At 42.2% G+C, this 16,436-nt stretch overlaps 1 protein-coding gene across 2 annotated transcripts in view; it reads right to left on the bottom strand.

Annotated features, from left to right (window-relative positions):
* Positions 1-15,745, bottom strand: part of GRIK1 (glutamate ionotropic receptor kainate type subunit 1) — a gene marked incomplete at both ends in the record, with an annotated part of 155,975 nt that extends 140,230 nt beyond the window's left edge. For both annotated transcript variants that reach the window (XM_079537845.1, XM_079537846.1), the window contains one exon: positions 15,607-15,745. In XM_079537845.1, the coding sequence (XP_079393971.1) occupies positions 15,607-15,745 (139 nt within the window). The remainder of the gene's footprint in view (positions 1-15,606) is intronic.
* Positions 15,746-16,436: the final 691 nt, after the last annotated feature.

Raw genomic sequence — 16,436 nt, 5'->3', positions numbered from 1 at the left:
GGCAGTTTAAAGCCCATGTCAAATCAAACTTCCTGGAGAAGCTATATTTGCACTTATTGCGCTTTACTTGTTGCCTGTGAAGTTTATAATAAATCAATGACTGTGGAAGAATTATTGAGTTTTGACTCTGATGAAGGCAATGCCCTATTCCTTGGTCACTAAGTCTGCCCAGCTCAAAAAACAGGAGGCTGAGAGGAGGTCTCACGGTGGCCTGCAGCTCCTCTCAGGGAGCAGAGGAGCTGCACTGAGCTCTGCCTCTCCCTCTAAAATGCTTCTTTGATAGTTGTTAATTTTGTAATATGTATTAATTCAGAAGTGATGAAAAGATATAAAAAAGTAAAAATTTGGCATGAGCAGTAACTACATTACATTCAGATTTTTCCTGTGTATTTGGAATCAAAGGTCAAACAGTGAAGAACTTTTATTAATAAAAATATACATTTATGTTACTTAATTAGAAAATATCATAAATTGCATCACTCTAAGAACTTCAGTGAAACACACTCTTGATATTGCTGAGCTACAAATAGGAAAGCCAGGAATTCAAGCAACAATTAGTGCTTCCCAGCAATGATGATTCTGCATCTTCTCAACTAACTTATTTAAATTATTTTAAGATCCCAGTTCTCATTGTGCAAATGCATAGTGAACTGGTACCAACAGGCAGCTCAAGCTCTCACCTGAGAAATTTCAATGACAGTTACAAGCCACTGCAGAGAAACAGCTTCACACCACTCTTTTTAGATGTTGCTAATAATGAGTTATTCCAATATATATGTCACAGTACAGCACTAGTCACGGCACATTGACCTTGGCCAATTGCAAGCCACCTGCCGAGCCTCTCTGTCACTCCCCGTCCTCAACAGAACAGGGGGAAAAGTAAAAAGAGAAGAGCTCATAGCTCAAGATGCAGATATCACTTGCCAGTTACCATCAAGTCAAAAGAGACTCAACTTGGAAAAGAGTCATTTAACTTACTGCCAATTAAAATTGATGTAGACTGAGAAAAGCAGACATCTTTCCATCAACTTATCCATTCTTCCACACTCAACTTCATTCTTTCATCCCCATCTCTTTTACCTCCTCCCCAAAAGGCATTAGGGAATCTGTGGTCAGTTCATAATGTCTCCTCCCTGAGGCTCCTTCCTCCATATGATACTCTCCAGTTCCAGCATGTTCTCCAGAAGCCACAGCTTCCTTCAGGGCACATCCACCTCCTCTGGCATGGGATCCTCCATAGGCTGCAGAGTGGATATCTGTTCCATGGTGGTCTCCACAGGCTCTGTCCTGCAGTGAGGCCATTGGAACACAGGGCAACTCTGATCTTGCTTCGGATAATCATCCCACAGCACCCTGACACCAACTGGGCAGCCACACCCAATACATCATTAAAGCCAAGTTTTCAGTAAAGATGTTTCCGGGATCAGTTTCCATAAGTAACATGCATTATTTCTAAAGTTTTTATTTTCTTGCACAAGATACGTATAAAACACTACATAACCCAGAAAACAGATTAAAACTGACTAGTGAAATTTCTCAAGGTAAAGAGGGAAAGTACAGATGCCCAGAAATGAGATTCACTGGTGTACTGACACTGCATAACAAGAATTTAGCACTTTCAGAAATATTCAGGATAAAGAATCATACATTGGACTCTCGGAATTACCTTCGTGAAAAGCAAAAATAGGTGGGACCTCTCCACAATTACGGATGCTTATGGACTTGCAGAAATTTACTTCATGAGTGATCTTAGAACAAAAGTTGATGTATTAATTATTCCAGATTTATAAAGAACAATTATATTTTTTTCTCATCACTATTTCTCATTATCTTGCTGTGTAAAGCATTTCCATACATTACAGAAACCTGGGCTAACTTTTGGTTATAGAGCCACAGAATCATTAAGATTGGAAAAGGCCTCTAAGATCCCCCAGTCCAACCACCAGCCCACCCCCCCCACGCCCTCTGCCCACGTCCCTCAGTGCCACATCCACACGGCTCCTGAACACCTCAGGGACGGTGACTGCACCACCTCCCTGGGCAGCCTGTGCCACTGCATCACTGCTCTTGCTCAGAAGAAATTGTTCCTAATATCCAACCTGAGCATCCCCTGGCACAATCTGAGTCCATTCCCTCTCATCCTATCAGCATTGCCTGGGAAGAGGCTGACATCCATCTAACCACCTCTTCAAAAGACTTGTGCTCCAGTCTCTTCACCATCTTCCTTACCTTTCTTTGAATAGGCATATATAAAGTATGCTAAGAAACATCCTGATTAACACAGAAGAAGTGATCTTCTTACATACAGAAACACCCCATGTAAAGCTAAGATCCAGAGGGCATAAAGCATATGGCTATCTAATTAGTAGAAAACACTTTCCTTTTCTGTCTCTAACTCTAATTGCAGACATCCTAGAAAGGCTGAGACTATGCTGACCAACCAAGGTGATGGAGGGCATGACATGTAAATGGACCTCCACCACTTTTTTTTTAAGACATTGTCTGCAGCAGGGTGAGGTGTGCTTGTGATCACTGCTCTGAAGGGAGATGCTAATGCTCCTCCAAATGCTGTTTGGGACAGCTGCAATGTCTGGATTTGTGTGCATGCATGTGAGATAATTTGTAAGAGGAAAAAGGTCTAAATTCATCCTTTTATACAGAGGCAACAGAACAACTGATTTTCACACTGGATTCTGTTGGTACTGTGTTGCTTTAAAAGAGGCACCCACTCCTCTTCCACCCAGGGGCCACTGTTATTCACAGAAGGAAGAAAAAGCAGATGAAACTTCTTCACATCTGGAGAGCTAAGAAAAGAGGGCTGGAAGCTAGGAATTCAGCCTGGTAGAGGAACGAGGTAAAACAATAGCACAAAAGTACTTCATTTGGAAGCTGTAGAGAGCTGATTTTTTAAAACACATCTGTGTATTTTACGTGATCTGGGCATCTACAGAAGGTTTATGCAGATGAGAAGATAGATGTTTCTTGCTTATTTTCCTTCCTGACAGATCTGATTTCAAGATGACAGCACATGGATTACAGTTTCCCAGACCACTTGCTGCTCAGGGCATAACCCAGACTCACTCCATCAGCAGATGCTTTTTAATGTCAGTACATGGATCAATGACAGGACACAGTCCCCAGGGAGCAGTTTGGCACCCAGGCTAAAAAACAGAAAGCCTGGGCAGTAATGCGTGCAGTGAGCCACGGTGATGCAGGACAGATTCTTCATTTCAAAGAGAAAAATCTGCATTCTTCAGAAACAGTGTTCAAAAATTTAATCTTCATTCAGTTCAATGGAGCAGCTTTATAATTTACAGCACCAGATATAGCTAGACGATGTAATGTGGAATATCTGAAGCAGTTCTTTTCCTGTATTAAAATGCACCTTGGGCAACAGAGCCTCAACTTCTCTTAACATATGTTTGTAGCAGATAAGTAAACAATTTGGACGTGAAATGAAAATTTTCTAGATAGTTACAGTCAGAAAAGCATTAAGTCATACTAGACTCCAGCTGCAGTGTGCTGCTGATAAGTTTTTGGGATGGTTTGGCATAGTTAAAATCAAGAAGCTTTGGAAGAATAAAAGGCTTTCTGTGTACAAGTTGTTAGAACAGAGATAGTGAGAAAAAGACATCATTTTACATCAAAATTCTGAAAGTGGCCTTGGTGGCAGGATTGAACCTTACACTGGAGCACATGGCCAGAGTGAGGTGAGCATCTCCATGCTCAATGGAGAAGCAGAAATTGAGGAGGCATGGCTGGGAAGCATAAAGTTCCCAAATAGACAAGAAATTCATTTGCCTTGAATTCCATTGACATTTGGCTACCTTACAACCACAGACTCCTACAGCTTTGTTGACATCTTCAGTCACATGCATGGTGAATTTTGTGTTTGATTGGTTCCACTCTGCTCCATGGGGCTCTGCACATGGCAGCAAGCTGCGAGTGAGCACTGAAATCATTCTTACATCACAACTGTGACATCTTAGTGGTAGATCACAGGATAGCAAATAAATCACAGTGAAGTTCAGCACGTACCCAGACCAAGCGATCTCTCATCAAAGTTCCCCTACATGCTGGCTTGTTCACACTGAATACTAAGCCTTTCTTTGCAGCAAGCTCCCACTGCCTAGATCTCTGCTATCAGGCTTAGGGATGTGTACTACAGACAAGAATGCTGTGTGTCCTAAGGAAGACATTTCTTGGACTGCTTCCAAATGAAGAGGCAGGAAAACCTGCATTTCTCTTTTCTGCTCCACTTGGCCATTAGCAGGCAAACAAATGGAAATTTGTTCAACAGAGAACAAATGCTGATCTTAAAAGGTTCTATTTAAGCAGATAGAATCCAGTGAAAGAAGCAGCAAGTTGCAGTAAAGATCGCAGTATTTCACAATGTAAAATGCCAGGAAAGGTATTGCCTGTGCTGGCTTGTCCAATCTGGTCTGCTTTAGACAAATCAGACTGCACTCCCACAGGTGTGTCAGTACTGCTGCAGCCACCATCCTATTACTGTACCTCAGGTTTCCATAGTCCTTAACCAGATGATGGACGGAAACTGTGACCACCCAGATGAGACCAACATGGCTAATGTAGGCTGATCACTTAGGTGCTATTTATGCTTCACTTCCAACAAAGGCAAAATAGATTTCCCATGGGAGAGCTCTACCTCTTGTTTTATAAGCACTGCCAATAAGAGCACTGCCAATAAGACCTTGTAGCTTTTGTCACTGTGAAAGGACTCCTGTTGCTGCCCACTGCACACCCATGTCTCTAGCTGTTTATAGTTCTGTCTAATGTTAGCCATCTGAAGTGACATTTCCCTATGTGCATCTATTTCAGACTGAACACAGGAGGTTTTAATTGTTCCTGTGAATAACAAATGGTTTGTGGATTTTTTTGTTTGTTTGTTTGTTTTTGTTGTTTTCCTGACTTACAAACATTCTGATATTCACTTCACTGAGAATATATTCAAGCAGAACTTAAAATGTGATGGCCCAGTGCTGCACAAACACAGTCAGTGGTGGTTTTATCTCAGTGCGCAGATAAATGCCTACCTTAACCTGTCTACACTATGCGTGTGTTGCCTAAATCTGCAGGAACTGTCCCTTGTCTCTTTTGGTATCGAGAGCAGTATAAGCCAGAACCCTTCACTGCAGTGGTGCATGGCCAGCCAGTCCCTTGGCTTCCCATCACCAAAGACCTCTGAAAAAATGCTTCATTCTTCTCTAGGGCAAGGCCCATAGATGGAACAGCCACATCTGCTGTAAGGTGGTACAGGTCCCTGCTCTGCATCACAGAGCTCCTGCGCTATCAGTGAAGAATGTCCCATTAGGCACCAAAGGAGCATTCCACTCCTGCATTTTCAAGTTGTTTTTTCCACAGTGAAAGAAAACTATACAAAAAGTTTTTTATTAAAACATATTAGATTATAAGGTAAAATCCCAGAAGATGGGAAATACCAAACAACTTAAAAATACCATCTTCTGTTATTTAACTATGTACATTATTCTGCAGGATTTCTGCCTCATTTACTGCATTCTTTGACTATAGCCTCTTACATTTAATATTTTTAAATATGAGTGAATAAGCTGGGGGCACAGAATTCTATTAAGAAAGCAATTTTGTTTATCATGAGCATTGTTTATCATACAAAATAAATTTGAACAATCATAAGGAAACAGCAGTGGCTCCGTGTCCTTCTGGTAGCCTCATTCTTTTCCCATTCTAATGGCTGTCAAAGATTCTCTGTTCAATGTAAGTAATTTCCTATGCTTTTTTGAACTCTAACATGAAGAAAAACATTCAAAATCAAAACATGAAAATGTTTTAATGAGAAATTATTATTTTATTTGTCTCCAAATTGCAGGGAAGAATTCTTATGTGGCTTATTACTAGCTCCTTTAATAGCTCTGTAATGTCTTATTACTAAATTATTTTATGTGGACAGCTAGATTGCTATACACATGAGATTAAGTTATGCATAAGTTAATCAAGCTATTCATCATGAATTTTGAGTCACTGGCCAATCTGACAATGACTGACAGGCTCTGGAAAAGTATACTACAGCTAAAAAACCTGACCTAACTTTTAAATAGCTTTCTCTGTGATACCAACATAATCAAATAGAGTTTTACGTATGTCATGCTGTTGCTGCAGCAACCTGGTCTCCCCTCCTTTGACTACTGATAGGGTGTCTCTAAGCTTGATATGGCCTCAGATGGCTTGAGATTAATCTGTTGGGACTGCTCCAGATAAAAACAGATTAATTTGCAGTTCCTCGAGAATGAAGTAACTGTTTCACATAAACTAATTTTCCTGTCCATCAGGTCTGAGCTTCCTATTCATAACCTTTATAAAAATGACTTGTTTGGCACAGCACCCCCAGACATTTAGGAGAAAGAGGTTGCATGGCAGAAAGGAGGATTAAAATGGCTTGACTTCTCTTGTATTTTTCTTGAAGGGAAAAAGAGAAAAGGTTATTTCTGTGAAAGCAGTAGTTGCATTTTTTGTTGTGGGTTGTTTCTGTTTTTTTTTCCCCTAGAGGTTTACATCTGAATGGACCTAATTTTCACATTTTTATCAGGGATAAGACCAGGACAGTAAATGCCAAAGATTCTAAGCAATGAGATGTGTGTTTCCTGAAGCCAGATTTAATTCCTAGCTAGTATGACTGTATATTTTATAAGGAACCTGAATATTTGCTAAAGAATTTAATGGTTTTGATAGTACATCAAAGTATAAGGCTCGAATGATGTGAAAGTCTCTTTCTTGCTTAGAGCCTTTCTTGGAGGAAAAAGGCTGAAACATACAAGACAACATGCCAGACCAATTCAGGGAATATTTTGTATTTACTTAAGATTTACAGCCTTATAAAATGCATAACCATCTTGTCCATGTACAAAATATCCTTAGTCAAAGTTCTTCTGTATTTGAAACATGTATAATTACAGGGGGCATGTGTGCCTTGGTGGAGTAAGTGCCAGAATGAGGAGAATGAATGGAAATCATACTGTATCCTAAAGGTGTTTGTTGCTCAGATTTACCATGTTGTATTTTCAGCAGAACACCACTGCTGAACTGATGCAAAGAAACAGGCTGGAGAGGACATGAGAAAGTATGCTCAAGTTGTGCCAGGGGAGGTTCAGATTTTATGATTCTATGCTGAAAGTAGGCTCAGAAGAAATCTGAACAGTGAAAAGGTACTTGCAAGAGCCATGGACGCTGCTGGTCTCCGATGGGCTTCTGGCTACAGTCAGATACAGCACCTAATATTTGGCCCCTACCCAAACTGGGAGAGGAAGACATGTGTTCTGTTTCTTCAGAGCATCCTCCAATGACAGGAAAAGTTTCCATGGTATTATTTTATACAGCCCTCCCAGGTCTGATCTCCAAGTGTGGGCTAACAGTTCAAGCTGTAAGATGCAACTTCTCATTGTTATCTGTAAATTGTTTAGTTAAATACACTTTGGACTCCATAGCAACAACACTTAGCACTTCAGACTCCTAATTTCCAAGGATCTATACAAATCTTCACCAAATATACAAACTTTAAGAAAACGTCAAAGTTGTGATGCAGTAGACAGAAGTGGTCAAGGCCTGGATTCACCTCCTGCTTTGCTACAAGTTTGCCAGCAAAACACTTCAGTCCTATGGAGTTGATTTCCCAAGCCATAAAATCAAATTAATTGCATGTGCTCTGTGAAGTACTACGAGCTCTACTGCTTTAGAATACCTCAGTGTTATTATTATTCATTATGATTCTTGTTGAAACACAACACAGTAGGAACTACATGAGGTAAGGCAGTAATGAAACTAGCTCAATACTCCCTTTCATTGCATGGTAGATCACATAAGCATCAATTTCTATGGATTTGCCTCCTAATTATATGATCCAAAACATAAGGTATATGCACTTTTTCTTCTCAGAATCACAGTAAACCCAATTGATATAATCCCCCTTCCCTAAGAATGGGGCAATTCATAGTAGTTGTTCACTGTTTAATTGTTACAGTATACTGCAGTAGTTTTACTACAGCTATAGCATTCTAAAGATATAAGACAAACTTTGAAAAGAGAAGTAGTTTTCTTTCTGTAGACCAAATACTTGGCATACTCTTGCTCTACTCTGTTGGAAAGCAGAGAGTTAGAAACCTACTGGATTCATGGACCTATGTGTGCTTTCATGGACCGTGAAGGCCAAAGCTCTTTGACAGGAGAAGATATTTAGCATTAAAGAAATAAGCAGCGAAAGAAATACTTAAAATACATTAGGCTGACACACAGACTGTCATCAAGTGCAGAAACAGCAGTGGCAGATTAGGCAAGCCTAATTACTCACCTGGGAATCTGCCTTGCACGCTGAGGACATTAATGACACAACTCTCCCTGGGAGGTGAAGGGGAGGTGATACTTAGTAGAAATGAGTGGCAGCAAGGGCAATAAAAACAACCTGGCAGGACTCTGCTTCATCAAGCATCCTAGGAGATACCAAGAATAAACTTGTATCTTCAAACATTTTTTCTTCTTTTCTTATAGCTACCTAATGTTGTTCTTCTAAAACGGTGAAGTTTTTTTCCAAATCCTTTCATCTGCTAGTATATTTCCTTGCTTATTCCAAAACAGTTAGAGCTGAAAAGTATGTATGACTTAACAATGCACTGAATGTTCTTATAATATTTTTAGCATGCCTGATCCTTTAAAAAGTGTGGGTTTTTAAATGCTCTCTATATACTAAAAATCACTATAATGTAAAATCATAGTGATTTTAAGGTCTCAGTGGCATACCACTAAATTCAAGGAAGGCTCTGTTCTTCCTCTGTCTGACAGCCAAAGCAAAGCTTCAGCATCTGTGACAATACTTCTTGCAAAAAGTGTTGCTTGGACATAATGGATGTGGGACGCTTTGCTTTTCCTTCATATGTAGATAGAACAATGAGTTTTGCACACTTTCTCACTCTAAACAAGTTCTTCTCCATATTTCTGGAGATACTTCTGCACTCAGACTGTCATTTCCACCTACTCAGCATTTCACCAGGACCTCTATGCCATTTAGCAATATGGAAGGATAGCTGGTCTTGAGCCCTAGCCAGAATCAATGTGCTGGAAACAAAATTTTCCTTAAAACAGATAAAGTTTGCTTTCCCAGATCCAATGGAAGCATGTGGAACCAATTTCAATGCTAACAGAATTCGAAATGCTCATCTTCTAAACTTTTAGATGTGTAATCCGAAAGCTCAAAGAAACAAACAACCAGAAGGTGTATTTGCAAATAGAGCCTGATGGACCAAAGAAAAGCTCAAAACTGAACCTTTGAGATCATTTCTACCTCTTTGTCCATACTGCTATGACATATTAATTATTCACATCTCCCAGTGTGCCACCCCAATTTATTGAGGAGGTACAGAGGAAGGTATAAACATAACATAGGGAAACTTATGCACTGTTAGAAAAAAAAAAAGAAAAAAAAGAAAAAAAAAGAAGATATTTTAACAGCCTGCTCAGACACTTCATTCCTCTGGTTGAAATGAAAAAGTGCCTATTTGGAATAATGAAACAGTTTTAATTACGCTCAGTGAAAGCAAATATACCATTTGAAAGCGAATCATTTTCTAGATAATACTGAATCACCTTCAGAAGAAAGGAAAAAAAAAAAAAAAAAAAAAGAGAGAGAATGAAAGGTAATAATATTCCCACTATAAAGCTTTTCTAAAGTCATAAACTCATTATTGTCAACTAAAACCTAAAGTCAACAAAAACTAGGACAAACTGGGCTTGCGGGTTACAGATCCAAAGCTGTGGAGTAAAACTAATCAGGTCTTGGATAGGATTTTTTTCCTTCATTGCAGGACAATCTATAGCCTAGTTGGTCAAATCAAGCCCTTCTGAGAAAAGAAGATTAGAGGCAGTTGTTTAAAATATTGAGGAGGGAAGGATGGGGTTTAAGCTTTATTACTGACCAGGATAGACAAAACAGACTATAATGAAATATTTGAGGTTGTACTTGCGGTCTGAATCGAAAACGTTAAGTGGAGACTGGGCCATATGGAGGAGCTCATAGTGACAGCAAGAACTGATGCTGGATATACAAAATTTACTGTTGTGGGAAGGACGCAGGAGTTCAAAAAGAAATTCATTGTACCTGAGCAGAAATAAGATATTAGGCAAGAACAGAAACCCAAAGAAATTTTATTTTATTTATAATGATTGTTCTTCCTGCAGTGTTCTCCTGTACTGAGCATGAATTATTAATTGAAAAAGTACTAGGTTAAGTGTCAAACAGTTTGCATAAATAAAAATATTTGATGGAAAACTATTATCCTTCGGCAAAATTTCATTGATTTCATTGTTGTGAAGATTTCATCCTTTATTTTACTGAAGTCCCAACGGTCTGAACTGATGCACATATGTTACATAAATGCTTTTGAAACCTTGGGGAAACTCAGCAGGATACCCTATTTATCTGCCCACATGGAGCTCACAGCAGCACCACAGACATACTCTGCATATCAGGATATACACCTTGTGGAAGTTAAGAGGAAGTAACAAATTATTATAGCACAGATGTCAGTGGAACAAAAACGGCCCTGGCTGTTTTCCATTTCATTTTTCTGTAACTCACTTGACTCTTGACTAAGATACATATGCAAAATTTGCCATTGCTAATCACATATCTCCCAAGATGTGAAATGCAGCAGCAATGCACCTTCATGCCATATTTTTTTAAATTGTCAGTGCTGTGCAGTGCACCGTCAGTGCTGACTATACCATCCCAACTCCAGTCTTAGGACCTTTTCTTTGCCGTTCTCCATCAATCTTTTCTGACAAATGTTCCAGGACAGAAGCAACACATCTGGTGTTTTTGTTAGTATGGCTGGGAGTGGCTGCCTGCTGCATAGTTATCAAGACACAGTAGTATAGACTATTTTAAGACTATAATTTTTGATTTTACACCTCATCTATTTCATGTTAAATCATTTATATTTAAATTATTTAGTTGTATTCTGACAACAGAAATATACACTCTCCGCTTTCTGGAAAGCTAACATCTCTAAATTTCTTCACATACTGAGCAGTGCTTTATGCCATCCCAGTAACAGTGATTTTCCAGCAGCAGTACAGTTATCCAGCAAACACTGCTACTGAGGTACCAAGAGCTGATGGGGCAATGGCCACTGCAGGAAGCTGCAGGCACTCAGTGATCACCATTGCTTAGTTGTGGTTACCAAGCCTGCAGAATTCATGGGCAGAAAACAAGAGAAACAAGACACATGGGGTTTGATTTTGTCTGACCCTACCCATCATTAGGAAGGGTGGTAAGTAGGCAGGGCAGCTGGGGAAAATACAGAAGTTTTGTCTCTCATATATTAAATATGTCCAGCTAGCTCTTCAAGCAATTTAAACCAGCATGGCTCCCTTGAGTTCAATAAAAGGATGTCAATGTACATCAGCTGAGCGTGGCTTCATGACTTTTTAATACACCCCAGTGGAGCAACCCAGCACAGCAAGCATCTTCCACGGTAAAAAAGCCTTGAAATACAATGGTATAGAACCCAAAGTAATTCATCCCCCTGCATCTTCAAGCCTAAATGACGGAACACAAAGAAACTGCCAATGAGATTTTGTTTTTTATAATTTCAGGATGCAACCATGCAAATCATAATGCAGTCAAGTGTTTTACCCAGGACCGCTGTATGCATTGAGGCCACCGAGCTCCACCGACCTCTTTGTGCACAAGCACAGACGTGCTGGAGTGCTCTGCTAAGGTGCTGGCAATGCATTTTGCATCTGCCTTTTATAAGGCATTTTTGACTTGATTAAGCATTTAGAGCATGAGCCAAATGTTGCACTGTCTCATACTTTGTGCAGTACTCCCATATCCAGTGAGAAGGGAGATGCCTAATAACTTTTGCTGGGACATATTGGTAGCAATCCTTCAGAAATACTTGTGGTAAAACAGTCTTCTGTTAAGTGCTGAATGAGGAAACTTAAATAAAATATATTATAGTGAAATGACGAGCCACTGAGCTTTTGGGATCTGGTTAACAATGTGCTGTTAATCTCTGATCATCTAATGATATAAAATGCAGTCACATTGCCTACGACATTATGGAACACAATACCATGTAGACATCTAATAAGAAATAGTTTCTTTTTAATTAACATTTTAATGACATTAAAACACGACAGAACTTTCTACAGTTTTTTCCATGTCACACTGAAGAAGCTCAAATGTGTATTAATATAATTCCCTTCACAAATAAAGTCTTGAAAAAGGTTGACAAGAAGCAGCAATTTCCAGTGAAATTAATTAGGCTCTCGTCTTTATCATTCTCACACTGTAGAAATGCAAATATTATACAGGAAAAACCTCCCAGCTCCAGTCCTGCTTGGGGAAATACAGACAGATCTGTTGAAAGCTATACTAAAAATGTCAACTTATGAAGAAAACCATATTTTGTGGGTTGAGTTACATGTGTCTGTTTTAAATCTACATTTCTCAATCAGAGAGAAATATTACGGGGCTAATCCTCCATCTTTGAAAACACAGCTCACAAAACCACTGGGAGTTTTGCTGAAGTAAGGAATAAATCAGTGCGGAGTCAAAACCCATATTTAAATATTCCAATTAACTACAGAAACATACCAAATATTACTGAAAATCACTTCTGGTATCAGCTGAAGAGTGTCTATTTAATCAACTAATGCAATTTCTATGAAACCTAAGAATTACTCATTTGCTCATTTTCAGGAGTTAATTTTAGAGATTAATTCCAAGTTTCATCCAAGTTTAACTTCCTACAAGTATCTGTTGCAAAGTGCCATGTTCTCTTTTTAATTAACTCCAGCAATATTTTAATAACTGGTGTAGTTTATCAAATATTCTTTACTTCTTATCCAGTGTGTTGCTTAAGCAGCTACTCTTCATTAATTAACCTGCAGTAATGCTGGAGTATATTCTTATAGCTTCGTTATGTTAGAAGTTGCAATGGTCCAAAGGATGCACGCTAAGAAATAACGCTCTGCCTCCAAGCATTAATGTCAGATTTTGTGGCTGATGAGAATTCAGTGCTTTTGAGACTGTTTCTGCAACTTAGTGCCTGCTCGTCTTAATTTGCATTCTCCTTTCCCATATGCGAGTTGGTTCATTTTATACAAGCTGTACAAGTAGGGCAGGCAAGAGGGTCAGGTTGACTCAGTGCGGACTAGAAATTCCTCAGTATTAAGTCAAAAATATTAGGGTTGTGAACTTTAAACATACTTTCACATAATATAGTCTAGTGGGTTACGTATAGATAAAGACAGTGTTTCCTTGGACAGATCTATTAGTTCATACATCAAGGAAAAAGCTTTTTAGCATGAACGTGAAAGAAATAGTAAGACACTAAAGTATTGTACTGCATGAAACTGAAAGTGTATCTTATCTCAGATTCCACTATTTTCTCCTAATGGATCAATTTTACTGTTCATTTTCTTGTTTAGAGGAATAGGAAAGTAATCATCACCTAGATGCTGAGAAATAGCCAGCATTTCCCTTCACAACTAATTAAATGCCAGCAAAAGAATCCGTTCATTTGTATCATAAGCCAGCAAAATCAAAAAAAAATCCAAAAGCTCCCTAACAGTGCAAAATGCAATTAAATACAGTGTATTAATTCAGGCAGCAAACTGCAGCACATTGTATGGCAGTGCTTTCTTTTTCTTAATTAACCAAAACACGACAAAGAAAATCTGATGGCTTAATGGCATTTTCCTCAGTCAGAAATGCTTTGGAATGATTTTATTATGTTATCACAAAGAGCGTAGAAGGAGTTATTTCCATTACTTCTGTGTGTCACTTTGAAGAGTGACAGAGAGACTTGTCCCTGTTAGCGGATGTGAAGGATTAATATTGATGACATCATTACTTTATAGGCAGGATAACTATAGCAATAAGTACATTGAATATTTTACACATTCACAACCACCTAAGGAACATTCATTCTCAGGCAGCATCACTCCGGATGTGTGTTTGCTGCTGTGATTGAAAGCTTAGCAATTTGTCTCACTTATTGTCATATGACCATAGACAGCATTAGGGCACCATCGCTGCAGTCATCACTAGTGAGCTTGCACCAGACGGACACACATCTCAGAGAGCAGAGAACCCACAAGTTGTGCAGGGCTATGTAAGAGAAAAGCAATGTGGGGCAATTGCCTGGGAGCCTCGCTAGATTGATCACAGCAAAGCACTTTGTGCAGCAGAGGGATGGACATACGGAAGAGAGCACACTCTAAACCTCTGCCAGGTCCTTGCAGAGCTGATGCCAGTTGCGAAGCCAAGGCTCCATCCTGCACAGAGCTAAGCATTTAGCCTACATCCAAGCAAATATACTTCCGTTCAAACTCTAAAATGCTCCAGTTGCCTCAGAAGCTATTTCCAGCCTTAACAAGGAAGTTAAGGCTGCCTTGCAGCAGCAGCCAAGCAATGTATTTGCAAAGCTACAGCACGTGCCTGAGTTATTTGAGCACACTTTCTCCCATGAGTTCCACTAGCCCTGAATTCACTTTGCATCTCACCTGCACTCTGTGTGTACATACTGCCTCTACACAGGGCACAGCTCTGTGGTGGGAAGCAGAGAGAGCAGCAAACTTCAGCTGCACTACATGGAGAAAGAAGGAGAGCACGCTCTCCGCACGCAGACAGCTCCAGACACATCTCAGATTTTCAGCTGCAAGTTGCTGGGTGCCTTCAGATTGTCCTTTCCCAGTGCTTTGACTAACTGAGCCCCTTCGTTTATTCCTATCTAATCCTTGATGAGCTCTCCGAGCTGGGAGCAGCCTTCCGCTGGGTTTTTAGAGGAGAGCTCGTGAGTGGGGTTAGCACTTGAGGCTAAGAGGTACCAATCTGCTGCTTGGCACAGGGCTATGCTTTACCCAGTGCGTCCCCCGGGCGGTGCAAACGATTTCTTTTCTCTTTACTCCCTTCATGTTCAGCACTTCCCAAGAGAGACAGGCAAAAGGGATAAGAGAAAGAGAAAGCGGTATCCCCTGCCTACAGCCTACAACACAGTTGCTCCTCACCCCTAACTCCTGCGATACTTTGTATTCACCGTCTCACTGATCGACACAAGAAGCCCACTGTCGGGAGAGCGGCTTCCTGCGAGCCGAGCAGGGTTTCCATGGTGCGGAGTTTTTCCTTTAAAAAACAAATCTCTGTTTGCTGGGGCTAACGCGTACGGATAGCACTTCGGGAGCGCTCCGTTCCAGGGTCAGGGGCTAAGAACGAAGGAAGGAAAACACTTTCCCCTTCGGAAAGGAGGACGGGAGCAAACAACAGAAGGTTGGAGAGCGCGGTGCAGCTCCGACCCGGGAGATCTCGCCACTTTTCAAGCTCTCCGAGCCGCTATTCGCGGTCCTCGGCGGCGTTGGGCAGAGGCTCCCGTCCCCGCTCCCCCCGCACCGGGCACCGGGGCAAACTTTCCGAAGTGGCGGCGGCGAGCGAGAGCCCGCCCGGATCCGCTCCGCCGGGGGGCAGGGCCCCGCTCCCGACCCCGCACCCGCGCACTGCCCGCACCCGCTGAGCGGGGAGCCCCGCGCCCGGCGGCGGTGCCCGCGGGAGGCACTCACCGATCCGCAGCACTTGCTGCCCACTGAGGGGCAGGCCCGCCGAGGCGCACAGCAGCACGAAGAGGAGCCCCCCGCCGCCGCCGCTGCCACCACCCGGAGCCGCTCGCCGGGGCCACCGTGGGCCGAAGGCGCTCGCCATCCTCAGTTCATGCCGGGTCCGCGGTGCGGGGCGCGGGCGGCTACCCCCGGCGGGGCCGGCTGCGCGCCGCCGCTCCGCGCCGCCCGCCCATGGCGCGGGGGCTCCGCGCCGGCCGCCCGCGCTCCCGCCGCCGCCGCCTCCGCGCTACGCTGCGCTGCCCGCGGCTCCCGCCGCCCCGCTGCCCTCGACCCCCCGCCGCCACCGGGAGGGAGGGACGGGGCGGGAGGGGAAGGGGAGGCTCCTCCCGCGGGGCGGGGCGGCTCCGGGGACGAGCGGGACGGGCGGCACGCGCTGGGTGAGAAACGGCACAGAGGCACAGGAGGAACCGTCCTGCTGCTCCCCGTCACAGTCGGAGCCGTGCTGCGCTGCGAGAAGAACAGGGGCAGGGATAGGGACAGGAATAGGGACGGGGATAGGGATAGGGACAGGGATAAGAACAGGGATAGGGGCAGGGGCAGGCACAAGAGCAGGACGAACATAGAGCTGCTGCCCGCCCCTCTGTGCCACGTATTCCCGCGGGGCTCCCCCCGCCAGACTGGAGGATTCTCCTCTTCTGTTTTCTCCATGCTGTCTGCCGTGCAGTTTGTGCTGCTTTTTGGTTTCATCTGGTTCTGAAAGTCTCCTTGAGGGATCAAAGCTTGGAAAGGTGGCACATCACTCCCTTCTGCACGTCAAGGTGTGGAATCATAGA

Source organism: Tetrao urogallus (assembly GCF_951394365.1).
Source record: "Tetrao urogallus genome assembly, chromosome: 1".
Lineage (NCBI taxonomy): Eukaryota > Metazoa > Chordata > Aves > Galliformes > Phasianidae > Tetrao > Tetrao urogallus.
The sequence above is the reverse complement of the archived record's forward strand: the minus strand, read 5'-3'. Positions and strand labels throughout refer to the sequence as shown.